Here is a 27,917-nt window from a genome sequence, read left to right as displayed (position 1 = left end):
TCATCTTAACATCTCTTGTTAAGTGGGACATTCGTCAAGTTAGTTGTGCCCCCTTTTTTACGACATTTCTGGTTGCAGCTGTTAAGTTAGCAACAACGTCATTACGCGAATCTGGCTTCCTCGTTGATTTAGATCCTCGGAAGATCGCAAAAGGGGATCAGGTGACCCTCGGGACACAGCGACGGTCGTTAAGTATGAACCGGTTTGTCAAGTGTCTGAATTGTGGCTCACACAAGCAAGTGTGTGAAAAATGATCGGAAGTCCCTTGATTCGGCGACGTTGTAACTTTGACCGGTCACTAAAATGTACTGTTGTACGTCGAGGACTATATATTTCCATTTTTGGCGGGGGTGGGGGTGGTAAAGCAGCCTTAAACCCACAAGAAACCAATCCCCCCTAGAAAAACCAAACATCTCTATTTATTTATTCCTCATGGGGGGAAAAAATGTTTAATTTATAAATGCAGCTCTCCAAAGAAATAGAAATGGTACTTTTGATGACGGCAGCCTACAAAATAACGGGGAGGGAGGGATGCATTTTGCGGTCGGATTCTTTAAAACCAGAAAGAACGGGCGACGCGAGTCGACAACCCTGCATCAACACAATGCCGTGCCTGTTTCCCTGCCCCCCATGCAAACAGAACAAAACTTTGCAGATTTTTTTGTGTCACACACACCAGGGTGCGATTGTTCCTTTCAGAAAACCAAGGAAAAAGTCTTTTTTTTTTCTCCCGTTTCCTTTCTCGTCGCAGTCTCGGCCAGATGATGGATGACTTACAACAAACACGGGAGACAAGTGGCTTTTCCACAACCCTGAGGGGGACCACAAAAGACAAAAAAAGAAACACAATTGTGTGAACCCAACACCTCCCTGCTCATATTTCCTTCCCTTCCAAGCTAAATAACGGCAGTTTTATCTGCCGTCCTCCAATCAGTATCTTTTTACAAGGTGGGGGCGGGATGCCCTGGATGACTTGAATTCCCATCTCTGCTGCCTACAAAAAATAGTTCAGGGACCCGAGAGAATAAATTAATTGGGGAGGGGGGAAATGAGGGGGAGCGTGAAAAAGGACTCAACCTGAGGTGGCCATTTTAAGTCTGGGGTATCCCGGCTAAACATGCATTTGGTGCTGGATCAGGCACAAGATGGAAGGAGAACAATGGGTGTGTGTGTGGGGGGGTTAATGGGGGGAGTGGGGGGCTGAGTCCCATGGAACTCATAAGGTGTCGTAGTCCTCCTCTTCCTCGTGCTTCCGCTTCAAGATGTTGGAGTCGCCGGCCACGCTCTGCGAGGAGACCATGTTGGTGGCGATAAGGATATTCTTGGAGCCGATCAGGGAGGGGTTGATCAGGACATTCTGGACAGTGGGGGTAGTCGGGGTGGCTGGGGAGAGGAAGAGGAAGAAAGTGAGCATCAACACCACTCACACAAGACATAAGTAGATCCCCGACTTACGGCCGCTCGCTTAGCGACGGTTCGGAGTTACGATCGGCCAGGAAAAAAAGTTTTGACTCCGCGATCGATTGAACTTCGGCCGCTCGGCAAGACAGATGCAACTCGCGGCCATTTGCACTGTCCAGGGATCCCAAGATGCCATTTTATGACGGGACCCATTGACAGTTTTCAACGAAGCCGTGCCCGTAGCAAACCACTTCACGACCGCAACGGCCACTTCACAACCACTGTGTTCGCTTATTAAGGACTGCTGCACAAAACTTGCTCGTTTGCTTGCGAACGTTTCATGACCCCACTAGCTAACGTCATCAGCGCTAGAAGGAAGTGGGATTTGCATTTCTAGCACTGACGATCGTTACCTAGGTTGGGTCATGAAACGTTTGCAAGAAAATAAACAAGCTCAGGGAGCCTGCACAACCAATTCGTTTTACGATCAGGACGACGTGCAACCCTAATGGGCAGGCTATTATACTGCGATCGTCTGTCGAGGACTACCTGTACTACAGTTGTACTCTCTTAAGTAACACAAACCACGGCAGACAGAGCTAAACCACTTTTCTGGGATTGTACAACATACCAAATCCGTGTTTCTCAACCTCGGCAGCTTGAAAAAGGGGTTAACTCTTATTAACTTTCCTTAATAGATGGTGGGAATGCGGTCGACATAATATATCTTGACGTCAGCAAAGTGGGGAAAAAAAAATAGCTGGCTGGGGAATTCTGGGAGTTGAAGTCCACCCCTCTTCCAGCTGCCAAACTTGAAAACGGGGCACCAAAAACCCTGATCTGACCTTGCAGCAGCCTAAGTACCTGGATTTAAAACACGGTTTTATTTTGGGGTTAAGTATGAGCAAGAGCTGATTTGAACCCCTCTTTTTCCTTCGTTCCATGATTACCAGGTTCCTGTGCCTTAATGTCAAATTGCCAATTGCACAGTGGCCAATAGGACAGCGCTCCAGAGGGTTAAGCCTCCTTGGAAGAGCTTGATACCTCCCGCTGCCTTAAGAAAGTTCAAAACATTCTTAAGGATCCATTTCAACCTGGGCACCCTTTTTTTTTTTTTTTTTTTGAACTATTACCATCTGGCAGACGGTACCGGTCAATAAAAACAAGGACAAATAGGCTGAAAAACAGCTTCTATCCCAGGGCAATAACTATATTGAATTCTACTGTATAGTGCCGTGATGGCGAACCTGTGGCACACAGAGCCCTCTCTATGGGCACGCGCACTGTCGCCAGCGGGTCTTTGCGCGTGCCGGAGCCGCGGAAACCCGAAGAGCAGCTGGCCGGCGCGCAGATGCGCGTCGGCCAGCTGGTCTTTTGAGTTTCCAGGACTCGAGCGCGCACATGTGCACCAGGGGTGGGTTCTACTTACCTTTACTACCGGTTCACAACGGGAGCGCGCATGCACAGATCGACCATTATGACGTCCGGGCGGAGCATACGCCGATTTTACTACCGGTTCGCAAGAACCGGACAGAACCGGGAGCAACCCACCACTGACGCGCACACGTACGAGATGCAATATCAAGTATTACTATGCGCACACACACACCCCAAAAAAATAACACTCAAAACCTCTCACCTGATTTTACGGATGTTTGAGAGGTGGGGATTTGGACGGTAAACCTCTGTCCGGTCAGCGAGACAGGGGTCCCGACTTTGGTAGAAACGGACACCGCCTGTGCCGAAGGAGGCCCTGCAAATGGAAACAAGAGGTTTGAGGGTTCGAGGCCAGGCAGGTCAGACTGGAACAGCAGCAAAGGGGAGATCTCGCCCTGAGCCCACAGCTGGCAAATGCAGGACTCCAGGTTCCATAAGGCTGAGAAACATCCAGGTTCCCCAGCAACCCCCCTACCCAACCAGCTTGCTAACTCACATGCTTATTTGTTTTATATAGTATATTTTTTTTATTTTTAATTTTTTTTTAAATTATATATATTCGTTGATTTAGTGCAGCATGTAGATTTCTTATTAAATGTAGTATATTTATTAAATGTATTGAATATATATTGCTCTTATTTATTAGATTTTATTTAATAAGCATGATATACTATTTATGAAATTTAGACTTATTAAATGTAGTATGTTATTTATTAAATATATTGAAGTTATTAATGAAATTTAGATTTTATTTATTTAATAAGCATGATATACTATTTATGAAATTTAGATCTTATTAAATGTAGTATATTTATTCAATGTATTGAAAATATATTCTTATTTATTAGATTTTATTTAATAAGCATGATATACTATTTATCAAATTTAATTTCTTATTAAATGTATGTTATTTATTAAGTGTATTGAATACATATTTATTAAATTTAGATTTTATTTAATAAGCATGATATACTATTTATGAAATTTAGATTTTATTAAATGTATATTGTTTATTAAATGTATTGAATATAGTTATTTATTAGATTTTATTTAATAAGCATGATATACTATTTATCAAATTTAGATTTATTAAATGTAGTGTTATTTATTAAATGTATTGAATATAGTTATTTATTAGATTTTATTTAATAAGCATGATATACTATTTATCAAATTTAGATTTCTTATTAAATGTAGTGTTATTTATTAAATGTATTGAATATATATTATTATTTTATTTAATAAGCATGATATACTATTTATGAAATTTAGATTTCTTATTAAATGTATGTTATTTATTAAATATATTGAATAGTTATTTATGAAATTATGTTATTTATTAAAAATATTGAATAGACATTGTTATTTATGAAATTTAGATTGTATTTATTTAATCAGCCTTGTATATTTATGAAATCTAGATTTATTTAATAGGCGCTGTATGTTTTTACTTGATTTATACAATATATGTTACTTATTAAGTTTAGAATCATTCAAGAAATATTGCTTTTAATTAAACTTAGACGCATTTAAATATGTATTATTTAAATTCCCCTGAATTTAATATGTTCACCTGAAACGGAGTCAAGGGACCTCAACAGCACTCAGAGAGACTGCTAAAATGTGACTGCAAAGAATATCATCCTTCCATTCCCCCATCATCCTGCCAGAACCGATGAAGCTCCTTGGATTTGAAGTGAAACGTCTTCAAGTAAAAAACCCAGTTGCCTTTTGAAAAAGCCCTTTGGAGACAACCATGACTTGGATGACTGAGAATCTCCACAAATGTTCTTCTGAGAGCATTTTAATATTTGTTTTGGAAAATTGGCGGTCTCCTAGTGGTCTCCCATCCCCGTATTAAAAGACGCAACCCTGCTAGCTCGTTTGGGGACCAGCCGGGCTTGGTAAGGTGCTGCCACCTGCTGGAGCCTCATGGAATAGCCACATAGAAAAACAAGACTTTGAGGAAGGAATGATGAGTGGAGAAAGAAACACACTTTGGAAACAGAAGCTATGAGGAGATAGCCCCCCATCTCTTCTTTCCCTCCCCCCCCAAAATGGAGGGACGGCTTACCTAGGGTTGGTGTGCTAGGCCTGCTGGTGACGGCACCAACGCTCAGCCGGGGCACGGTGATCCTGCCAGCAGAGGACGAGATCTGGTAAAAAAAAAAAAAAGCAGAAACCGAAAGCCGGTCGGAATGACAGAGCCCACAAGTAGTCCTCAGTTTACAACACTTCACTCAGTGATGGTTACGGTGCTGAAAAACGGGGGTTGGGCGGCCTTCTGATAAGCGAAGTCCCTGAGGGAAGCCGGATTTACTCAGCAACCGTGTGACTAACTTAACACCTGAGGTGATTCGCTTACCCACGGTCGGCAAGAAAGGTTGTAAAACTGGGGGCGAAGCAACTTATCTCGCTGAGCGGCAAAAAAAAAGAAAATTTGGGGCTCAATTGTGGTCGCTACGTCGAGGAATGCCTATATAATGAGCTGCCTTTTGCAACCGACTGGCTGTGATTTTATCAATGCTGACTATTATCATCATCATCATCATCACCATCCAATTTAGGTCCCGCTCCCCGGAGGCCGGAAACGGCCTGTTTGCCGACGTCCAGTGAGACCAGAATTCCCGATTTTTGCTCTTCCTCAGGCTCCAGAGCCTTTCTAGGAGCTTGGGGAGGTCGAAAAGGGCCTTCCCCATACCCCCCGGAGGCCAGAAACAACCCGTTTGCTGACTTCCGGTCCCACCTGTTTCCCTATTTCCGGTAGGCCCAGAAGGCCTGAAAATCAGTTGGCCGGCGTGCGCACGCGTGCCGGAGCTGAGCCCACAGATATGGTTATGCGTGCTACCTGTGGCACGCGTGCCATAGGTTCACCATCACGGACCTATACCGTTTCGGACAAAATGGCTGTCCAGTGATGGAGTGGCCACGATTTCAGGTGGCAAGCTGTTCCACCGGCAAATTGTCCTCACTATTAGGAAGTTTCTTCTTCATTCCAGGTTGCTTCTCTCCTTGAGGAGTTCCATCCGTTGTTTCTTGTCCTGCCTTCTGGTGCTTTGGAGAATAATTTGAACCCCCTTTTCTTTGGGGGCAGCCCCTCAAATACTAAAATGCCGCTCTCATATCACCCCTAATTCTTCTTTTCTCTACTGCCCAAACCCAAATCCTGCAACCGTTCTTCATACGCTTTAATCTCCGGGCCTTTAAATCATCTTCGTTGCTCTTCTCTGCACTTTTTCCAACTCAACATCTTTTTTAATCTCAACAGAGATCAGATCTCCTCACTCCACATTTACACGTCTTTTCCAAACACAAGGGGCCTTTGGATGGAGCTGGATTTAAAGGATCTGGAGCACCGCAGATTTCGGACAGTCTTTCTCAAGAATACGAATTGTGTCAAAGCTTCGCTGTAAAAAATCCGTCAGTTTAAACCCTTGTTTTCAACCTTGGTCATTTTAAGACTTTTTTTTTAAGACTTAGAATAAACTTAGGCTTAGAGTAACTTTATTGTCACTTTGAATGTACACTAATCGACATGCATTAAAATGAAATTTCGTTGCATGCAGCTCTAAAAGGGTCACCAACTCCAATATACACGACATAAACGTGACTAAATAAATAAACACAAAATTATGTATATACCCAGGCATATTATATGACACAGAGAAACAACACAATCTAGTTTGGCTGTATATATGTAAATGGCGAGAACGACGACGGATGGCCTAGGGAACAAAGCTGTTACAGAATCTGGAAGTTCTGCTAGAAATACTTGGAAACCTCCTCCCAGAGGGGAGCAACAGAAACAGGCATGTGAGGTCTCTAACGATGCTTTGAGCCCTAAGCACATAGCGCTTATCGGTAGTATCCTGAATAACGGGAAGCGAACTTCCTATAATCTCCACTGTCCTCACCACTCTCTGTAGGGGCTTTCTATCTGAGGCACTGAGGCCACCAAACCAAACAGGGATGCAGCTTGTTAAAACGTTCCAAATTGCGCCTCTGTAAAAAGTGGCCAAGACAGAAGGAGTAAGGGGTGCTCTCCTCATCCGACGCAGGAAATGCAGACACTGGTTTGCACGCTTCACTAAAGATGACGTGTGAAGAGACCAGTTCGGATTGTTAGTTGTCTGCACCCCCCAAATACTTAATACTTGACCACTTCTACAGCTGCATCCTGTGGAGTATGACCATACCGGCTCTTTCTAAAATCTACAATGATATGTGTGGGCTTCGACTTCCAGAATTCCCCAGCCGGTAGGCTGGTCTAAATATTTAATCTGATAAGATGATCAACGGGGAAACAGACCATGATTTTAAAAGTCGGCCTCTTAAGGATATTTTCCCACGCCAACATGGGAAAATTATCTGGATTTCTACCAGCCACGCAAAAGATTTTAGTCAACCTCCTTACCTTTTTCTGCAAAGATTTCAGCCTGTAATTTGGAGCTGTCAGGCAGTATCGGTCTGGAGGCAACCTTGGCCCGGAGTAGGGTTTAATCAAAGGCAACGGGGTTTGATTTTTCTGCCTTGCAATGTCCAGCAAAAACTGTGGAACACAAGAGACGTTTTACGCAAAATTAGCAAAATCTTCCATTTAGAAGCAGCGAGTCCCTTGTCCTGTTGAATTACGGCCCAGGTTCTGGGATCCAACTCAAGTTAAGCTAATCTCCTTTCACCTCGTTGCTTCTCCACGCCCAGTCAACCACCGAGAAGTATTTTCAGGTAGTCCTTGAATGGTGGCTTACTGGTCATTCGAAGTTTACAACAGGTTCCCTCCCAAAAGCTACTTATCACCTAAATGTCTATGGAGATTCTCCGTCCTCCAGGTTCATGGTTATCCCAAAGGGTTTTGTTTTTTTTCAAGAGGCAACTGGACTTCCTGGTTTTTCTTTTGAAGACGTTTCACTTCTCATCCAAGAAGCTTCTTCAGCTCCGAGTTGGATGGTGGGGAACGGAAGGATTGATATTCCTTGCAGACAAAGCTGGTCATTTGCATCCTTTTTAGAGAGCCGCTGAGGCCGCTTGGAAGTTTGTCTGTGTCCTCAGGGTCACTTGAGTGGTGAAAATGGGTGCGGAGTCCACAACGTAGTCCTTTCAGCAATTCCAATAAGGCCCCACACTCATTTGCACCCCTCAGGTGACCCTGAGGACACAGATAAACCTCCCAACGGCTCCCTAAAAAGGATGCAAATGACCAGCTGTTCGGCGAGGAGGATAAATCCTTCCTTTCTCCACGATCCAACTCAGAGCTGAAGAAGCTTCTTGGAGAAGAAGCGAAACATCTTCAAAAGAAAAATAAGGAAGTCCAGTTGCCTCTTGGGAAAAAACCCCCCCACCTTTGGGACTATTTACCAGCCCTTCTCTCCCCCCGCCCCCCCTCCCTCCCGGACCTTGTTTAGGCCGTGAAATGGGCTACCATCTGGCCCCAGGGAAAGGGGTTTCTCCCCCCTTCCCCTCCCCTTCCCCCGTATGTTTTTGTGTCTCCTACTGGAACTATCCTATTGGTGCGACTATAAAGAGCAGGGACTGTCATCTTAACCCCCGGATGAACTGACTGACTAAACTATAAATCATTCTCTCCAACCTTGGGACAATCCATTGTGGCAACCACTGAGGGGGTCGTCTTTTTACATCATGAATTCACCACCGGATGGATGGAGCATTTCTATCTCTTGGGCTATTTAAGGGCCTCCCGCCGTGAGAGGGCGGGCTGGATGTCATTCTCTGTTGGTTGAAACTGTGAAAGACCCCTCAAACTGTCGTGAGAGGACAGTGTATTTACCGGTGGAGCCGCATGGCTGTGTGTTACATCTGATTTTGGGATTACCAAATGGACCCCTGATTATGATCTCCGCCTCCCTCGCTGTAACCTAAGATGTATACTACCTATGAACTTCTTGCGCTGCGAGATTCCCCCCTCTCGCAGATCTGGCCCTCCACATTATCAAGAGCCTACCTCAAGGATGGGTTTTGGGACCCAGAGAGGTGGCATGTGAAAACCAGGGGGTTGTGGGGTTTTTTATCAAATTTTTTAATTAAACTTTTAAGGGGTCCCAGGGAGGGGGAGGGTCGAATTAGAACTCGGGTTGTGGGTTTGGGGGGAAACCCACAAGGGGGAGGGTTCGGTCTGGCCTTAAAGTGCGGCGGGGGGGGTGGGGGACCTGGGGTCGAGGGGGGTGTTAGAGCTCATCCGGATAGTGTTTCAAACATCAGTACTGTGAGTGGGAGGGGTAGATATGGCGGGAGCAGGGGGCCATATCATGTTAGGGGAGCGCGCACCCGCTGTTTACGAGCGGTGGCATGCTCCGGCCCCCTAGGCTCCACCCGTTCTCCAGGTTGCATAGACCCTCAGGGCCCAGGCCTTCGGCTGATGCTGTGCAATGCCAGGTCCGTAGTAAATAAAGCCCCCCTCATTTGTGATCTTATTCAGGAGGGGGGTGCGGACCTGGCAGGTATTACAGAGACCTGGTTGGGCCAGGAGGGGGGGGTTCCCCTCGTTGAAATGTGCCCACCAGGTTTCCACGCATTCCATCAGCCAAGGTCACAGGGGAGGGGCGGGGGGGGTAGCGGTTATCATTAAAGAAGGCCTGAGACCGAGGGAGGCCACTGTTCCTCAGATGGCCGGCTGTGAATCCCTCCTTGTGAAATGGGGTCACGGGGTTCAGAGGGGTTTGCTGATCACGTACCTGGCTCCCTGCCACGTGGCAGCAGCCCTGCCTGAGCTACTCAACGTCATCGCCGCGGTGGCGGTTGATACCCCTAGGCTTATGGTCATGGGGGATTTCAACCTGCCGTCCGTGGGTGAGGCGTCAGAGGTGGCTCAGGAGTTCATGGCTTCCATGACAGCCATGGACCTGACCCAGTTAATTCATGACCCTACCCACACGGGGGGAAACACGCTGGATCTGGTTTTTGTCTCTGGACAGTGGTCGAGTGATCTCGAGATAGGGGATATAGTCATCAAGCCCTTGTCATGGTCTGATCACTCTCTCCTTTGTCTCGACCTTCGAACCGCTACACCCCGCCGCAGGGAGGCGGAGCCGGTAAGATGGTTCCGCCCCAGGCGCCTGATGGAACCTGATAGGTTCCAGATGGAGCTTGGGCCATTCCCTGAGGCTCTGGCACACGCCTCGACTGGAGACCTAGTGGCCGCCTGGGATAGGGCGGCCGCTGGAGCTCTGGACCGAGTCGTGCCTTTGCGGCCTCTGACCCGGCGCCGATCTCATTTAGCTCCTTGGTTCACTGAGGAGCTGAGGGAGTTGAAGCGCCGGAAAAGATGCCTAGAGAGCAGTTGGAGGGCCAGTCTTTCTGAATCTGACCGGACACTGGTAAGATCTCATATTAGGAATTACCTAGTGGCAATAAAAGCAGCGAAATGTAACTATTTTGCTGCTCTTATTGCGTCATCAGATAATCGCCCGGCCGCCCTGTTTAGGGTGACCCGCTCCCTGCTCCACCAGGAAGCGCGGGAGGACCCCTTGGAGGGTAGAGCCGAGGATTTTGTTCAGTATCTGTATGACAAAATCACTCAGATTCGGGAAGATCTGGACTCCGACTGGGTAGTCTCAGGGGGAGGGACTGGGGCAGGTCTTGAGAATGTTATCTGGGATGAGTTTGATCCTGTGACCCCTGAGGACGTGGACAGGATTCTGGGTAGACTGAACGCGACCACCTGTTTATTGGACCCGTGTCCCTCCTGGTTAGTGCTGGCTTCTCGGGAGGTGACACGAGGCTGGTTCCAGGGGATTATAAATGCTTCGTTGGGTGAGGGTGTCTTTCCTGCCGCCTTGAAAGAGGCGGTGGTGAGGCCTCTCCTCAAGAAGCCTTCCCTGGACCCGGCAATGTTGGTAAATTATCGTCCGGTCTCCAACCTTCGTTTTGTGGCGAAGGTTGTTGAGAGTGTGGTTGCGCAACAGCTCCCCCAGCACCTGGATGAAACGACGTATCTGGATCCGTTCCAGTCGGGCTTCAGGCCCGGGTACAGCACGGAAACGGCATTGGTCGCGTTGGTTGATGATCTCTGGAGGGCTCGGGACAGGGGGTGCTCCTCTGTCCTGGTCCTGTTAGATCTCTCAGCGGCTTTTGATACCATCGACCATGGTATCATGCTGCACCGGTTGGAAGAGTTGGGGGTGGGAGGCACTGTGTTGCGGTGGTTCTCCTCCTTTCTCTCTGACCGGTCGCAGTCTGTGTTGACAGGGGGACAGAGGTCGACCCCGAGGCCCCTCATATGTGGGGTGCCGCAAGGGTCGGTCCTCTCGCCTCTCCTGTTCAACATTTATGTGAAGCCGCTGGGCGAGATCATCCGTGGTTTCGGGGTGGAGTACCATCAGTACGCTGACGACACCCAGCTGTACATCTCCACCCCGGATCACCCCAACGATGCCCTTGAAGTGATGTCCCGGTGCCTGGAGGCCGTACGGATCTGGATGGGGAGGAACAGGCTCAGGCTCAACCCATCCAAGACCGAGTGGCTGTGGTTTCCGACGTCCCGATATAGGCAGTTGACGCCATCACTGACTATTGGGGGCGAATCATTGGCCCCCACGGAGAGGGCTCGCAACTTGGGCGTCCTCCTGGATTCACGGCTGTCTTTAGAAGAGCACTTGACGGCCGTGACCGGGAGGATTTTTCATCAGGTTCGCCTGATTCGCCAGTTGCGTCCCTTTCTGGATCGGGACTCGTTACGCACGGTCACTCATGCCCTCGTCACCTCCCGCCTGGACTATTGCAATGCTCTCTACATGGGGCTCCCCTTGAGGAGCACCCGGAGGCTCCAACTGGCGCAGAGTGCGGCCGCGCGGGTGGTAATGGGAGCGACGTGGCGCTCCCATGTGACACCTCTCCTGCGCGAGCTGCACTGGCTCCCGGTGGTCTTCCGGGTGCGCTTCAAGGTTTTGGTTACCACCTTTAAAGCGCTCCATGGCTTAGGACCTGGTTATCTACGGGACCGCCTACTACCACCAATAGCCTCCCACCGGCCAGTTCGCTCTCATAGAGAGGGACTCCTCCGGGTGCCGTCAGCCAAACAGTGTCGGCTGGCGACCCCTAGGGGGAGAGCCTTCTCTGTGGGGGCACCTACCGTCTGGAATGAGCTCCCCCCGGAGATACGGAGGATCCCGGATCTGCGCACCTTCCGCCGCGCTGTGAAGACCTTTTTATTCCAACAGGCGGGCTTGGCCTAATCTCTTCCCTTTTAAATATGTAAATTTTAATCTGTTTTTAAATTATTGGGGTGTTTTAATCTGTCTGGGCCAAAATAATTTAATTTGATTTTATCTGGTTTTTAAATTTTTTATGTCTATGTTATTTTATTGTTTGGCTGTTCACCGCCCTGAGTCCTTCGGGAGTAGGGCGGTATACAAATCGAATAAATAATAATAATAATAATAATTTACGGACTAATTTTGAAGTTCTGAGGGCTGCGGGAGCCTTACGGTCATACGGCCACATTTTGGGTGCTCGGCAATCAGCCCAAATTTACGGCACGGTCACGCGACTGCCATTTACGACATTTTTTTCCCCAACCCCCCCCCCCATTTTTCGGCAAACCTGCCCCATAGCAAACAATAGGTTGGCTTGAACAAGGGTTAATTCGCTTAACGGCCACTGCAAAAAAATCAAAAATTAAAAAAAGGTCATCGAGATCAGTTTGGCGTTTCGCTTGAGGGTGATCCCGACTTAGGACCATATCAGGCAGGGCTCCATTATGGTCGTTAAGTTGGGGACTGCCTGTAAGTGTGGCAGCTTCATGGGACCGAAGGACCTCCTATCCCTTCTTCCCCCAAGATTTGAAGCAGGCGAAACGTACGTCTCGGGGCGGCGGGGAAGTGAACGACTGGTCTGTCCGGCACTGGATGGCCAACCTCACGTCGTCCGCGTCGACGCTCGACTTCTTGGCGTGGCTGGAGTAAATTTTCGCATCTTCCAAGATAGTCGTCACGTACCCTTTTCAGGAGACAAGGAGCAGATGAAAAGGGAGAAGGCCGATGTTCAGGCCACCTGAACCAGACGCACAGCAGCCTGTCCTCTCATCCCGTCGCATTCCAGGATTAATAGCAGTGACTGTGAGAGGGATCTTGGGAGTCTTAGTGGACAACCAGCTAAATATGAGCTAGCCGTGCGTGGCGGTAGCCAAAAAAGCCAATGCAATCCTAAATTGCATTAACCGAGGGATACAATCAAGATCAAGGGAGGTACTAATACCACTCTACAAAGCCTTAGTAAGACCACACTTCCGGTAGAAGGGGAGAAGAGAAAAAATATTAAAAGTTCAAATGATTGCACTGGGATTAACAGTGGAAAAATAAGAAAGATGAAAAGGGGAAGGAGGAGACCAGTTGGAAATACAGGGCAAAAAGGATTTTAAAATTAGGGGGGAAAGGGGAAAAAGAAAAAAAATAAGAAAATGGGATGAAGGGAGAAAGGTTTAGCTGCTGGAAAGGAAAAAGGAAAATATGTTTTAGATATTCAGAAATATAAATGAATTGAAGTAAGATTTATAAGTATCAATGAACTTTAGCAAGTTCAATATGAGATTGCAATACTTGGAATGCTTCTAATTGTAATAATAGAATTTAGCTAAAGCAATTGAGAAGGGAAAGAGAAAAGTTTAAAATTAACTAAGTAAGATTTATAAGCATAAATGAATTGTAGTAAATTTAATTATTGCAATACATAGAATGCCTTTAATTGTAATTACGGAATTCAGCGAAAGCATTTGAAATTATATTGTATTGTGAAAATTAAGTTTGTTTAATGTTTAATAAGAAGAGATTAAGATACTGTTGGCAATAATTGAAATTAAATTATAAGAGGGGTAAATATTACTAATTATGATTATGGTTTACTATGAAGAGGTGTAGATAATATATATATATTTGAAAAAACAATGGAAAATTGGGTTTAGTTTAAAAAAACAACGGGAATTGAGAAATGGAAACGAATGATTTTAATGTTATATATTTAAGTGAATGGTAGTAAGATATTGGATTGTAGTATTTGGATAAGTTGATAAGAAAGAAATGGAAAAGAGGGAAGGAAATGGGTTATATATGTAAAATTGTATGACTATTAATATCTGTGATTGGAATAATGGAATCTAGGGAAATCACTTGAAATTATATTATGTGGTGAAAAGGGAGAAATGGGAAAATATTTGAACAGGATGATTTAGAGTTCGGGTTAGGTATTAGAAAAATGATTGGTTTTAAATTAAAGGCTTTGAACTTGGAGAAAACAACGAGAGGAGGAGAAAAACGAAAAATTGATTTAGAGCAGGGGTCAGCAACCTGTGGCTCTGGAGCCGCATGTGGCTCTTTCACCTCTGCTGCGGCTCCGTCACTCAAAATATGCGTCACAACTGCCAATGTGCGACACCCACCGGCACGCGATTTACTGAGCTTTTCAACCCCCGGTAGGCCAATCATGGATAAATCCAAGAGAAGTTTCAGAAGAAAACAGAATGTTTAATTCAACTACATATGCCAGTTTTGTGGACGCTCAAGAAATCGTCAGACACGGGAAGGGTTTTGTGGCTCCCGGTGTTTTCTTTTCTGTGGGAAACGGGTCCAAATGGCTCTTTTGAGTGTTTAAGGTTGCCGACCCCTGGATTAAGAGATTAGGGTGAATGGTAATATACCAAGGAAAAGAAAAGATCCCTTCCAACTCTGTTAATCTGTATCTGTCCCTCCAGTTTCCCTAACTGGTTTTCGTTCCGACGGACACAATTTCGAAACTGACAAAGGCGCACATTTAAGGACTCCCATCAATTGAGTTGCTAAAACTTTTTTGGCGGCTGCCAAAAAAACCCAACAGAGTTCTAGGCTGCATAAACTGAGGGATAGAATCAAGATCACGTGAAGTGTTAATAATAATAATAATAATAATAATAATAATAATAATAATAATAATAATAATAATGTATCCGACGATACCTTAACAGTTCCTAGGTCCTTGGTTAGGACTCGAGCTGCTGAGCTATTAACCAGCCTCAAAGGCTGTGAATCTCACTAAAGATTAACTAATAATAGTAATAGTAATAATAATAATAATAATAATAATAATAATAATAATAATAATAATAATAATAATAATAATTTTATTTCTATACCGCCCTTCTCCCGAAGGACTCAGGGCCGTGTACAGCCTGATTAAAAGCACAAAGACAAACAAAATTTAATAATAATTAAAATTATTAAATAATTGGCTCAATTATAAAATACCACTTTATAATGCCTTGGTAAGGCCACACTTGGAATCCTGCGTCCAGTTTTGGTCACCACGATATAAAAAAGATGTGGAGACTCTAGAAAGAGCGCAGAGAAGAGCAACAAAGAGGATTAGGGGACTGGAGGCTAAAACATATGAAGAACGGTTGCAGGAACTGGTTACGTCGATTTTGATGAAAAGAAGGATTAGGGGAGACAGGATAGCAGTCTTCCAATATTTGAGGGGCTGCCCCAAAGAAGAGGGAGTCAAGCTATTCTCCAAAGCACCTGAAGGCAGGACAAGAAGCAACGGGTGGAAACTAATCAAGGAGAGAAGCAACTTAGAACTAAGGAGAAATTTCCTGACAGTTAGAACAATTAACCAGTGGAACAACTTGCCACCAGAAGTTGTGAATGCTCCAACACTGGAAGTTTTTAAGAAGAGATTGGACAATCATTTGTCTGAAATGGGATAGGGTTTCCTGCCTAAGCAGGGGGTTGGACTAGAAGTCCTCCAAGGTACCTTCCAACTCTGTTCTGTTCTGTTCTGTTCTGTTCTGTTCTGTTCTGTTCTACTCTACTCTACTCTACTCTATTCTATTATGCTAAAAACCTCAACAGCATGGATTTATTTATTACATTTATTTGCTGCTTATCTTGCCATGCCGCTGCTCTAGGCATGTTGTGGCCCGTCAGCGGCCTGTGCAGCTAGCAGCTGATTCAGACAGCGAGGAGGCTGGTGTGGTGCTGCGCCAGCAGCCTGCGCAGCTGGCACTCGAGTCAGACAGTGAGGAGGCTGGAGAAGATGTGGTGCCAGAGACGGGGATTCAGCCAGGGCCTTCAGAAGCTCCCTTAAGAGGACGAAGAGGAGGAGCCTCTTCTCAATGCACGGGCGCGCAGAGTGGCCAAAAGGCAGGAGTGGCTCCTCAGGAGGAGGTCTCCTCAAGAGTAAGGCTTGGGGCTAATTGGCCATTCCCTTAGCCTATTTAAGGAGGAATGCCAACTGAAGCAATTTGCAGGGAACAACTTTGTTCACATACCTTTGTGTCTTGTCTTGCTTCCTGCAAATTGCTTCTGGGCATTCTGCCAACCACAGTAAGCTTTCAGTTATTATTCTTTGAATTCTTGGCGGCTGTTAATGCAGTTAATTAACAGCCATTGTTGTAAAAAAACTGGTTTATTTAGTAAACTAAGGTTTGAACGGACTTTGTGTGGGCTGCGTTCTTTGGGATCCGTAGCTGGGGCAGAACAAGGCAGTTTACAGGAGTAAAAAAAGAAGCCAAATGAAAGTGTAAACAGAAGTAAAACAATAGACTAAAACAATGAGAAAGGAACCCAATGGGAATACAGGTAGTCCTCGCCTGACGGCCACAATTGAGCCCCAAATTTCTGTCGTTCAGTGAGACATCTGTTAAGTTGCCCCCTTTTTACGACTTTTTGTGCCTCAGTTGTTAAGTGAGTCACTGCAGCGGATGTTAGTAAGCTGGTTGTTAAGTGAACCTGGACTTTTGCTTGTCAGACGGTCACAAAAGGGGATCATATATCCCTGCGACGGTCATAAGTACGAGTCAGTTGGCAAGGATCTGAATTTTAATCACGGGGAGGCCGCAAAGCTCGTGAAGTGTGAAAAACGGTCAGAAGTCACTTTTTGCAGTGCCGTTGTTACGTCGGTCACTAAATGAACCGTTGTAAGTAGAGGACTAGCTGTACTTAACAAACCGTTCGTTTAGTGACTGTCCGATGTTACAATGGCACTGAAAAAGAGAGCAAGACTCCTTCTGGAAAGCCCATCATGTCCCAGAAGGAAAGGTATGGAAGAGGGCTGTTCTCTACAAAAAAAAAATTAAAAATTGACGGGGTTTAATAGCATGGAGGGAGTGACAGATTTTATTTTTCCTGGGCTCCAAGATCCCTGCAGATGCCAAGAAATTAAAAAGACGCTTGCTCCTGGGGAGGAAAGCCATGGCAAATCTGGACAGCATACTAAAAAGCAGAGACATCACCCTGCCAACAAAAGTGCGTACAGTCCAGGCGATGGTTTTCCCAGTTGCAATGGATGGCTGTGAAAATTGGACCGTAAGGAAGGCTGAGCGCCAAAGAATGGAGGCCTTTGAACGACGGTGCTGGAGAAGACTCCTGCGAGTCCCTTGGACTGCAAGGCGATCCAACCGGTCGGTCCTAGAGGAGATCAACCCTGACTGCTACCTAGCTAGCTAGCTAGCTAGCTAGCTAGCTAGCTATTTATTTATTTATTTATTTATTTATTTATTTATTTATTTATTTATTTATTTATTTATTTATTATTTATTTATTTATTATTTTAATTATTTAATTTAATTATTATTGATTGATTGATTGATTGATTGATTGATTGAATTTCTATACCGCCCTTCCAACCGGTCGGTCCTAGAGGAGATCAACCCTGACTGCTAGCTAGCTAGCTAGCTATTGATTGATTGATTGATTGATTGATTGAATTTTTATACCGCCCTTCTCCCGAAGGGACTCAGGGCGGTGAACAGATTTAAGACTATATATACATATAATAATTTTTTTTTTTTTTATAAACAGTAAATAATAAATGGAGTCAACTTGGTGTATCTGCTAAGACCTTGGCATAGAATTGAGATGTTTATGCTAGCCCTGCTTGTTGAAACCGAAAGGTCTTCAGGGGCACGTCGGAAAGTGCGAAGATCTGGGATGGTTCGTATTCCAGGGGGTATTTTGTTCCAAAGAGTAGGTGCCCCCACAGAGAAGGCTCTCTCCCTTGAAACTACTAGACGACATTGATTTAATGATGGTACTATGAGTAGGCCTACTCGGTGAGAGCGTATTGGTTGGTGGGAGGTTATCGGTTGCAGCAGGTGGTCTCGTAAGTACTCAGGTCCTAAGCCATGGAGCACTTTAAAGGTAAGAACCAACACCTTGAAGCGTACTCGGAAGGCCACCGGAAGCCAGTGCAGCTCGCGTAGAAGAAATGTTACATGTGAGTGCCATGTTGCTCCCATAATTACTCGCGCGGCCGCATTCTGGACCAGTTGGAGCTTCCGGGTGCACTTCAAGGGGAGCCCCATGTAGTAGTCAAGTCGGGAAATGACGAGGGCTTGAGTAACTGTGCGTAATGAATCCCGGTCTAGAAAGGGACACAATTGGCGAATCAGGCGAACCTGATAGAAAGCTCCTCTGGCCACAGCTGTTATGTGATCTTCTAAAGACAGTCGTGCATCCAGGAGGATGCCTAAATTGCGAGCTTCCTCTGCGGGGGTCAATGACTCGTCCCCAGTAGTTAGTGATGGGACTAACTGGCTGTACTGGGACGCCGGCAGCCAGAGCCACTCAGTCTTGGAAGGGTTGAGTTGAAGGCCTTTAGAAGGCCAGATCCTGAAGAGGAAACTCAAATCCTTTGGCCACTTAATGAGAAGGAAGGAAAGACTCACGGGAGAAGAGTCTAATGCTGGGAACGATGGAGGGCAAAAGAAGAAGGGGACGGCAGAGAACGAGGTGGCCGGACGGAGTCACCGAAGCAGTCGGCCGGAGCTTCAATGGACTCCGGAGGATGGTAGAGGACAGGAAGGCCTGGAGGAACGTTGTCCATGGGGTCGCGATGGGTCGGACACAACTTCGCGACTAATAACAACAACATTAGCATTGAGATTTCGGCCCTCCTGCTGCCTCTTTTTGATTTTGTGACAGAAAATGTGTTTTATTTGGATTCGTTTGGGAGCCTTTAAGCTCGAGCTGATCGAAGAAGACAGAATCTGTTCCGATATTTTTAAAGGGTGTTAAGTTATTCTGCACCCTGCCTCCGTGGGAGAAAGAGAGCGAGCAAACAGGAAGGTGTACAAACACACAAAAGGGAGCACTTACTGTAGGCGAATTCCAACATCTGATTTATAACCCGGGGCTCATACTCTGTAATCCCCGTGTCTTTCAGGATCTGGGCCATCACCTGGGCAAAAAAAGAAGGACATAGTCAGGCAAATCCACACAGCATCAACGGCAACGCAAACAAGACTTTGGATGAAGTTCCTTTTTTTCTGATGTTTCTCGGCCTCGGAAAAGTAAACAAAGTTGTAAATCTTCCCTCTGGGTTTTCGCTTCTCTCTGCCCCTTTCTCTTCTCTTGTTCCTCTTTTAACGACCCCATAATCCGGGGTGGAGTCGGAGCAACTGAATGTGAGTGTTTACTGGCCGGATGCCTTTCCTGTTACCAATGCGGAGTTCTATTCAGCAGATTCACCAGAGAGAGAAATATCTGCCTCTACCTAGGATCGAACTCACAGCCTCCGGATCGTGAGATGTGAGCGCAACCTCTAGGCTAACGTACTGCCCACCCTTTTCTTCTTTCCGCTGCCAACTCATTTAGAACTTGGTTCCTTTTTTTGTGTGTGTTTTTGTTCAGTTTGGCCAAGTCCATCGTGGCCGATAATCGTGGCCGAAACTGGCTCTGCTTGAGCAACATTTGGCGATCGGGAGAGGACAAGATCTCCCAAGGGGCGTCTGCTCGGATTCAGGCTCCAAGGTCTTTTTAAAAGCTGTTCGTCAAAGCCTGGTCCTTGGACTGTCAATCAAAATATACAGACCCGAACTCTGCCTCAGGCGGAGCTAGGAGAAACCTGAGGGGGCAAAGAAAAGAGGGAGGAAGGCACCCGAGGAAGCACGGAAGATGGATGGATGGATAAGGAAGGAAGGAAAGAAGGAAAGAAACAGATGGAAGGGAGGAAGGAAAGAAGGATGTTCCGTAGAAAGAAATAAGGGAGATGGATGGATGGATGGGAGGGAGGGAGGGAGAAGGAAGGAAAGAGGTAGAAGGGAAGAAGGAAGGAAAGAAGGAAGGAAGGAAGGAAGGAAGGAAGGAAGGAAGGAAGGAAGGAAGGAAGGAAGGAAGGAAGTTCCGTAGAAAGAAATAAGGGAGATGGATGGATGGATGGGAGGGAGGGAAGGAGGGAGAATGAAGGAGGGAGAAGGGAAGAAGGAAGAGGGGGGGAAGGAAGGAAGGAAAGAAATAGATGGAAGGGAGGGGGGAGGGAGAAGGAAGGAAGGAAGGAAGGAAAGGAGGTACCATAGAAAGAAATGAGGAAGATGGATGGAGGGAGGGAGGGAGGGAGGGAGGGAGGAAGGAAGGAAGGAAGGAAGGAAGGAAGGAAGGAAGAGAGGTACCATAGAAAGAAATGAGGAAGATGGGTGGATGGATGGATGGATGGATGAAGGAAGGAAGGAAAGAAAAAAATGGAAGGGAGGAAGTTCCGTAGAAAGAAATAAGGGAGAGGGATGGATGGGAGGGAGGGAGAAGGCAGGAAGGAGGGAGAAGGGACGAAGGAAGTGAGATAGAAAAGTAGGGGAAGGGAAGGGAAGGGAAGGGAAGGGAAGGAAAAGGAAGGAAGGAAGGAAGGAAGGAAGAAGGAAGGAAGGAAGGAAGGAAGGAAGGAAGGAAGGAAGGAAGGAAGGAAGGAAGGAAGGAAGGAAGGAAGGAAGGTACCATAGAATGAAATGAGGAAGATGGATGGATGGATGGATGGATGGATGGAGAAGGAAGGAAGGAAAGAAATAGATGGAAGGGAGGGAGGGAGGAAGGAAGGTCCGTAGAAAGAAATAAGGGAGATGGATGGGAGGGACGGAGGGAGAAGGCAGAAAGGAGGGAGAAGGGAAGAAGGAAGAGAGATAGAAGAAAAGAAGGGGGAAGGGAGAAAGGAAGAAAGGAAAGGAGGTACCATAGAAAGAAATGAGGAAGATGGATGGATGGGAGGGAGGGAGGAAAGGAGAAGGGAGGGAAGAAAGAAGGAGGTACAAGAAAAGAAGAGATGGATGGGAGAGAGAAAAAGGAAGAGAGAAAAGAAAGAAAGAAAGAAAGAAAGAAAGAAAGGAAAGGAAAATGAGAAAGAAAGAAGGAAGGAAGGAAAATGAGAAAGAGAGAAAAGAAAGAAAGAAAGAAAAAAAGAAGGAAGGAAGGAAGGAAGGAAGTAGGGAGAGAAAGAAAAGAAAGAAAGAAAGAAAGAAGAGGGAAGAAGAGAGGGAAAGAAAGAAAGGAAGGAAGGAAGGAAGGAAGGAAGGAGGGAGGGAGGGAGAGAAAGAGAGGAAAGAAAGAAAGAAAGAAGAGGGAAGAAGAGAGGGAAAGAAAGAAAGGAAGGAAGGAAGGAAGGAAGGAAGGAAGGAGGGAGGGAGGGAGAGAAAGAGAGGAAAGAAAGAAAGGTAGAGGGTTGCCAATCAGGGAGCTAAATCCCTTCTCCTCTCTCTTTCCCAGCCAGCAGGAAAAGGCCAGAAAAGGCCCAGCTGCAGGGGGAAGAGTCAGTCCGGGGACTACAAAGCCCATCCTCCAGCTGCCAAGCAGCGCCCAGCGCGCCCAGGAGCCAGAGAGAGAGAGAGAGAGAGACACTCGCGGCTCCTTGCAGCTGCCGAAGCGGCCTCCTTCCCGGGCTTCTCCCCCGTCCCCTCCCCGGCCAGCCCTGCCCCACCTGCGCGTCCTTCGGGGCGCTTTTAGGCGACGCCATTTTGGCCGCTTCCATCGCGGCGCTTGAGCTGCCTTCCCTCAGTGGGTGGAAGAGAGCATGCGCGGAAAAATGCCACCCCCCTCTCCCCTCCCCACCACCCCCACCCACGGAAGCACAGGGGCGCGTGCGCAGTAGCGGAACCGAAGCCACCTTTCCCCGGAGTTCCGCCTCTTACCTTAACCCTTCCTTTGCCGTGGGATGGGGGGGTGGGGGTTTGCACCGCAGAGAGTGGATGCCGTTGAAGTAGGGAAAAGGGTGGATTGCAAAGTGTGTGTGGGGGGGGAAGGGAGTCTCCGTGGCAGCCTGCAGGGTCAAAACTGTGTATTTCCCAAATATAAAATAAAATAATTAAATTTAAAAAAAAAAAAGTGTGTTGCATTGGCCGGGAATCGAACCCGGGCCTCCCGCGTGGCAGGCGAGAATTCTACCACTGAACCACCAATGCGCCGTTTAGAAAGAGAGCTCTTGCGACACTTCCTATAGGGGTTTTCCTGCTGGGCCCTCCAGTCCAGACTACAAAGCCCATCATTACAGGCACTCCTTGATGTGAGTCCGTGAGGTTCGAAGGTAAAGCATGTGACCCGGGGGAGGATGCTAAAAGGGTGATAAGTGGAAAAAACTTAACATATGACTTTTTGCACTGATGTTGTAACTTGGAACGGTCACTAAATGGACTGTGGTAAGTCAGGGACTTTGGAAGGAAGGGCCTGGCGCTAAATGAGGCTTCAGAAGATGCTTGGAAACAGCACAGCAATCGAGTGCTGCAAGGGATCTGGGAGGTCATTTAGTCCAACCCCCTACTCCAGCAGGAGATCCTTACAGAACTATAGAATATTAGGGTTAGAATGTACCTTGAGACCATCTAGTCCAACCCGCTGCTCCAGCAGGAGATCCTTATATCATCTGCATTATTTGGGGGGCTCTAACAGAGAACTCTTGCGACACTTCCTATTGGGTTTTCCTGCTCTGCCCTCCAATCCAGACTACAAAGCCCATAATTACGGGCAGTCTTCTTATATAAAAAAACCCTCCAGTGATTGAGCATCCACAACTTCTGGAGGCAAGCTGTCCCATTGGTTAGTGGGTTTTTTTGTTTTTTTGTTTTTTGAAAAATTCTGAAAATTTTGAAAAGTGTTTCTTATTTTTAAACAAAACAAAATGTCAGGTTTCAGTGTCGTCTCAAAACAAATTGCATTTCCAAACAAATCAGTCTTTGATGAAATCTTTCATTTATTAAGCACAACAATCTGGCCCCGATTATATCGTAGCCAACACTGACTTCCTGACCCCCAAACCTTCCCTTTCCGTTCCCCAATTCTCTGCGTCTCATTGGCCATCTTCCAAATCGCTCTCCCCATATCTACTACTTCAGCTCCCAGGAATGTCCCCCCTCCCATCCCATCTCCTAGGGGATATTATCTTCAGGGAAAATAAGTAGGTGAAAAGTCAAGCGTCCTCTTGCCAACTGCCCCCTCTTCTCCTCCTCATGTCAGCACTGGAACGAATGTAGTTTGGAGTGCTGACACAAAACATAAAACAACCATCATCCATTACAATTACAGAAAATGTATCGATCGGTTATAATTCTTTTGTGCTTAATCCCATATCCAAAATGTACAGGTCGTTTAATTTCTCTTATTTGACAACTTATTATAGCCCTTTATACTATTATAAAGTATAATATCATGAGGATATATCCGAAGAACCAAATCTTCCTTTCTTATGTATAGCACAGGGTGAAAAATAAAATAAAATAAAATAAAATAAAATATACTATTATTCTCATTTAACAATTATTTAACAACGGCTCGTCTCCCGTAAAAAACCGCTTCATATATTTTATTATTACATTTATTTCATGTTTCATTTCCATGCTTTATTATCTAGCCATCGATAAAATAAATCCCATATCACATAATATTGTTTATTTTCCTGTTCTCTAATTTCAAATGTCAATTTACTAATTTCCGCACATTCTATAACTTTCTTTATAACTTCATCTTCGGTAGGTATTTTCTCCTTTTTCCAATTTTTAGCAAATACAATTCTAGCCGCTGTTAAAACATTCACAATTAAATATCTCAGTTCTCATTTCGATAGTTTAGATAGAATAGGTAATAAGTCACTGTCTATATATGTGTGTATATGTAATTACATATATGTAGTTTGTTTGTGGTGATTTGTATTGTATATGTAATTCTATGATTGAGAATAATTTGTATGTTTTTATCTTTTTAAGCTTAATAAAGTTTGTTTTTTTAAAAAATTTTAAAAAAATAAATATCTCAGTTCTCTATTATATATTTCTGGTAAAATCCCTAATAAAAATATCTCAGGTTTAAAGTCAATGTGTTTCTTTGTCATTTTTTTTCAACCATGTGTGGATTTTAGTCCAATATCTTTTAGCTTCTACACAGGTCCACCACATATGGTAATATGAGTCTGGAGTCTGATGACATTTATATATAAATTAAATTAAATAAATAAATTATAAATTAAATAAATAATTTATAATTTATTTATATTATAATTTAAATATAAATTAATTATATAAATTAAATAAAAGAAATAAAGAAATAAATTTCTAACATTTCTCCGATTTGTTCTTGAACATTCTGGCTATTCTCGTCGGGGGGGGGGGGTAAATGCCACCTGTAAAACATCTTATACAAATTCTCCTTATACGCTGTTGACATTGTCATTTTATTATTTTGTGACAATTTTTGCCATTTCTCTAAATCAATCCCGTGACCAAAATTTTTCCCCCGTGTAATCATTGTTTCTTTAACTTGTTCTTCTTCCAGTTTTACTTCTAATAAATAACCATACGATTGTTTAATCAGAACCTGTTAAAATTTTATCGAGATTTTATCCATTGGTTAGTCTTAACGTATGGAAAGGAGTAACTGAAACAGTTGCTGAAGTTCTCACTCAGGTCAGCTCTTCAAGCGGGAAAATACTTTCATCTGATTGGTTGATTGGCCTCCACAGCCTCCTATAAAAGGAGCGCTGCCGGCCAGGCTGTTGCTCTTTGTTCCTGTGAGCTACATTGAAGGAGCTTTGCTGAAATCACTCTGGTTTTGCTTCTGGTCTCACCCTGGCGACAAAGGTGGGATCGGATGGAAATTGAGCCAAAAGAGCCGATCACAACCTATTCAAGAGCTGAGCACTGGAGACAATCTGCCGTTCCCTGCAGCACCATTTATTGACCATAAACACATCAGCCCAAATTGCCTAGGTTCCCATCGGTCTAGTAGAATGGCTGCACTACCGCCACTTCCACCGTACAGCCCAGCCTCTGAGTCATGGGACTCCTACATGATTCGCTTCGAGTGTTTCCTTGAAGCCAATGAACTTACCGGAATCTCGGACAACAGAAAAAGGGCATTTTTCCTAAGCTACTGCGGCCCGGAGGTTTTTGAAACGGCCAGAGCTCTCCTCGCTCCAGTGGCTGTTGAGACGGTACCGTGGGATACGCTGCAGAACGAGCTGAGGACACACTATGCTCCCACGCTGCCGCGAATGGCTCGCCGATACGCTTTCTACCATCGCAATCAGGCCAAGGGCGAATCGATCCACTGCTACGTTGCAGCCCTTCAAAAGGCAGCGTTGTATTGCGAGTTCGCGGACTTCGACGACGTTCTTTTGTGCAGAGTGGTCGGTGGAGTGAGAGACCTCGAATTGCAGCGATGGTTGCTCGCGATGCCGAACCTCACCCTGCAGATGGCGATCGAGGAGGCGCAAGCTGCTGAAATGTCATATTAATCAACCGCTGAAATCCAGCAATCAGCTGGCGGGCAATGCGGCACATCATCCCGTGTCGTTTGCAGCTGAGCTGGGTTACCATCGCCCAGGACGGCCTCCTGCCCAACATCCAGCCCTATCTTGCTGCCCAAGAAGCCTTGAAGGTCACCAAGCCCCCGAAATTGAGTTCAATCTCGCCAGGAACGGCTGGATCCCTCAAAGGCTCTTTTCAGAGCCACTCCACCAAGTCACAAAAGAGCGACTTGTACTTCCTCAGGTCCCCCAAAAGCTTCTTTGGGTCTACGGTGGGGTGCCAGAATAAAAACCACACCAAGTTTTTTTAATTTAAAAAATTAAACTTTTCTTGCCACATTGCACCAATGTCTCACTTATCAACCTAAAGTTTGGGCTCAATGGTCGTAAATTGAGGACTGCCTGCACAGAGTTGGAAGGGACCTTGGAGGTCCTCTAGCCCAGCCCCCTTGCTCAAGCAGGAGACCCTAGACCATTTCAGAGAAATGGCTGTCCAGACTCATCTTAAAAAAACCTTCAATGATGAAGCATCCACAACTTCTGGTGGCAAGCTGTCCCATTGGTTAGTGTTAACGTATGGAAATTTTATTTATATATATATGTATGTATGTATGTATGTATGCATATGTATATAATTTATTTCATCTTCACTGTTTTTAAGTGATTAGGTCCCACCTTCTGTTGCCTAAATTCCGAAAGGCAATTCTGTAGGCCCCCAAGCAGGAGCAATCTGGAAACTGTTCTGCCCCAGCTACGGACCCCAAAGAACGCAGCACGCACAAAGTCTGTACAAACCTTAGTTTACTAAAATAAAATCAGTTTTTTTTTCAAACAAAGGCTGTTAATTATTGTTTTAACAGCCTGTAAGAATCCAAAGAATAAATAATCTTAATCTTACTATGGTTGGCAGAAAGCCCAGAAGCAATTTGCAGAGAATCCAGACGCAAAGTAGAGTGAACTAAAGTTGTTCCCTACAAATTGCTTCAGTCGGTGTTCCTCCTTAAATAGGCTAAGGGAGTGGCCAATTAGCCCCAAGCCTTACTCTGGAGGAGACCTCCTCCTGAGGAGCCACTCCTGCCTTTTGGCAGCTCTGCGTACCCGTGCATCGAGAAGAGGCTCCTACTCTTCTTCCTCTTCACTTAAGGGAGCTTCTGGAGGTTCTGAAGGCCCTGGCTGAATCCCCGCCTCCGGCACCACATCTCCTCCAGCCTCCTCACTGTCTGACTCGAGCGCCAGCTCCACAGGCTGGTGGCGCAGCACCACACCAGCCTCCTCGCTGTCCGAATCAGCCACCAGCTGCACAGGCCACATACGGGCCACAACGGAAACGGAAATGGGGATTTCCTTTTGCAGGAGATGCCTCGAAGAAAGCCACCCTGGAAATAATGGTCCCCGTTATTTTGAGGACTATTTGGAGTTTAACTTTGCTGGGTTGGAAGGAAATATCCCTTCTGGCTTCAGCTCCAAGTGGGGAAAAAGACACTGGAAACATGGAGACTGCTTGGAAAGATGGTTTAATGGTGGACAAGATCACAGGGTTTGAATTCCTGAACAGAAAAAGTGGCGAGATGCAGCGAGTTCCTGGGTTTTATGCCCTCTCTGCGTTCTGAACTTTCTGGGGCACAGGAAGAGTATCCTGATTGGTTGTCAGACTCCCAGGGGGTTGGGGGTCTTAACTAGCCTTGCTGGCTGTTGTAATCTTCCCAGGTGCCATGTTGTTGTGGCTCCGTTACCTGAGCCTGTGTCATCGGCAGGAGAGGATTCCGAGAGTGAAGGAGAGGAGTTGGCAAGGCCTCCCTCTCCAGGACCCTCCTCTCTGGCAATGCCTTCGGTGTCCGCTGAAGGGCAAGAGATAGGGCCGGGGCCAAGCACGTCCACGCAGCCACAGATGGACAGTGATGAGGGTAATGAGTCTTGGCTGGATCCATGCCAGCATCGCAGAGATAAGCGTGCGCAACAGAAGAAAAGGCGTGCCCGAGATTAGGCTGAGTCACTGGACCACACCCCACAGGATATAAAAGGGAGTGTGGTGGCCAGTCAAACCTTGTGACGAACAAAGCTGAAAGTTTCCACGCCATTCTGCATTGCCAGACTTTTTGCTATAGACTTTGCTGGATTATGTCTGGACTTGATTGACTCCATAATTATTGAGCTGTTTCTTTTGATGTATCAGAAGTGGGGAGAAGTTATCTCTCCTCTTCGTAAATAATAAACTCTTGGCAGGCAGCCACTAGGTTGTTGCCAAGTTCCGTTATCATAAGGAAAAGGATTTTGCCGGCTGGTTTGGTCTTTAATTCTTGAATGTCTGTTGGTGTGTGTGCATGTGGTTGGGGACAGAACATCTGTGGGGAGTTTCTGTTGCTAGATGGGTCCTATTGTGTTGCAGATTGCTGCAAATGCGATTTCAGCCACAGAGTGGTCAACGTCTGGAATGCTCTACCCGACAAATCAAGAAATAAATGCATTTGATAAACACCAGTGTCAGATGTAAATGCCTTATTCTCTAATGTGTAAATAATGTATATATGGAACATCAGGGGTTAACTTATTCTTTGGACTTTAATGTATTCATAATTTACCACTCCCATTCCTGGCTCCACCCC

At 45.8% G+C, this 27,917-nt stretch overlaps 1 protein-coding gene and 1 non-coding gene across 2 annotated transcripts; both read right to left on the bottom strand.

Moving 5' to 3' along the window:
* Nucleotides 1–424: 424 nt before the first annotated feature.
* Nucleotides 425–21,582, bottom strand: LOC139324279 (transcription initiation factor TFIID subunit 9-like). Its single transcript, XM_070953998.1, has 7 exons — nt 21,502–21,582; nt 18,918–18,999; nt 12,653–12,789; nt 7,253–7,387; nt 4,913–4,994; nt 3,041–3,154; nt 425–1,383 (listed from the first exon to the last, which is right to left on the bottom strand). The coding sequence occupies exons 1-7, from the start codon at nt 21,550–21,552 to the stop codon at nt 1,217–1,219; spliced, it is 768 nt and encodes a 255-aa protein (XP_070810099.1). The 5' UTR covers nt 21,553–21,582; the 3' UTR covers nt 425–1,216.
* A 329-nt stretch (nt 21,583–21,911) lies between these two features.
* TRNAG-GCC (transfer RNA glycine (anticodon GCC)) lies at nt 21,912–21,982 on the bottom strand. Its single transcript has one exon. It is a non-coding gene; the product is annotated as a tRNA-Gly (tRNA).
* Nucleotides 21,983–27,917: the final 5,935 nt, after the last annotated feature.

The sequence above is a fragment of the Pituophis catenifer genome, unplaced genomic scaffold, assembly GCF_029215685.1.
Source record: "Pituophis catenifer annectens isolate HBS135680 unplaced genomic scaffold, rPitCat1.0.hap2 SCAF_15, whole genome shotgun sequence".
Lineage (NCBI taxonomy): Eukaryota > Metazoa > Chordata > Lepidosauria > Squamata > Colubridae > Pituophis > Pituophis catenifer.
Note: the sequence above shows the minus strand (reverse complement) of the source record. Positions and strands in the feature narration are given on the sequence as shown.

Bases quoted from the DNA above. Each gene is read 5' to 3' on its own strand.
- LOC139324279 (XM_070953998.1), bottom strand. From the start codon at position 21,552: ATGGAAGCGGCCAAAATGGCGTCGCCTAAAAGCGCCCCGAAGGACGCG. The intron at 3,155-4,912 runs GTAAGCCGTCCC...TTCCATTTGCAG, and splicing joins GCCTAGCACACCAACCCTAG to GGCCTCCTTCGGCACAGGCG. The intron at 1,384-3,040 runs GTGAGAGGTTTT...TCCTCTCCCCAG, and splicing joins TCAAACATCCGTAAAATCAG to CCACCCCGACTACCCCCACT.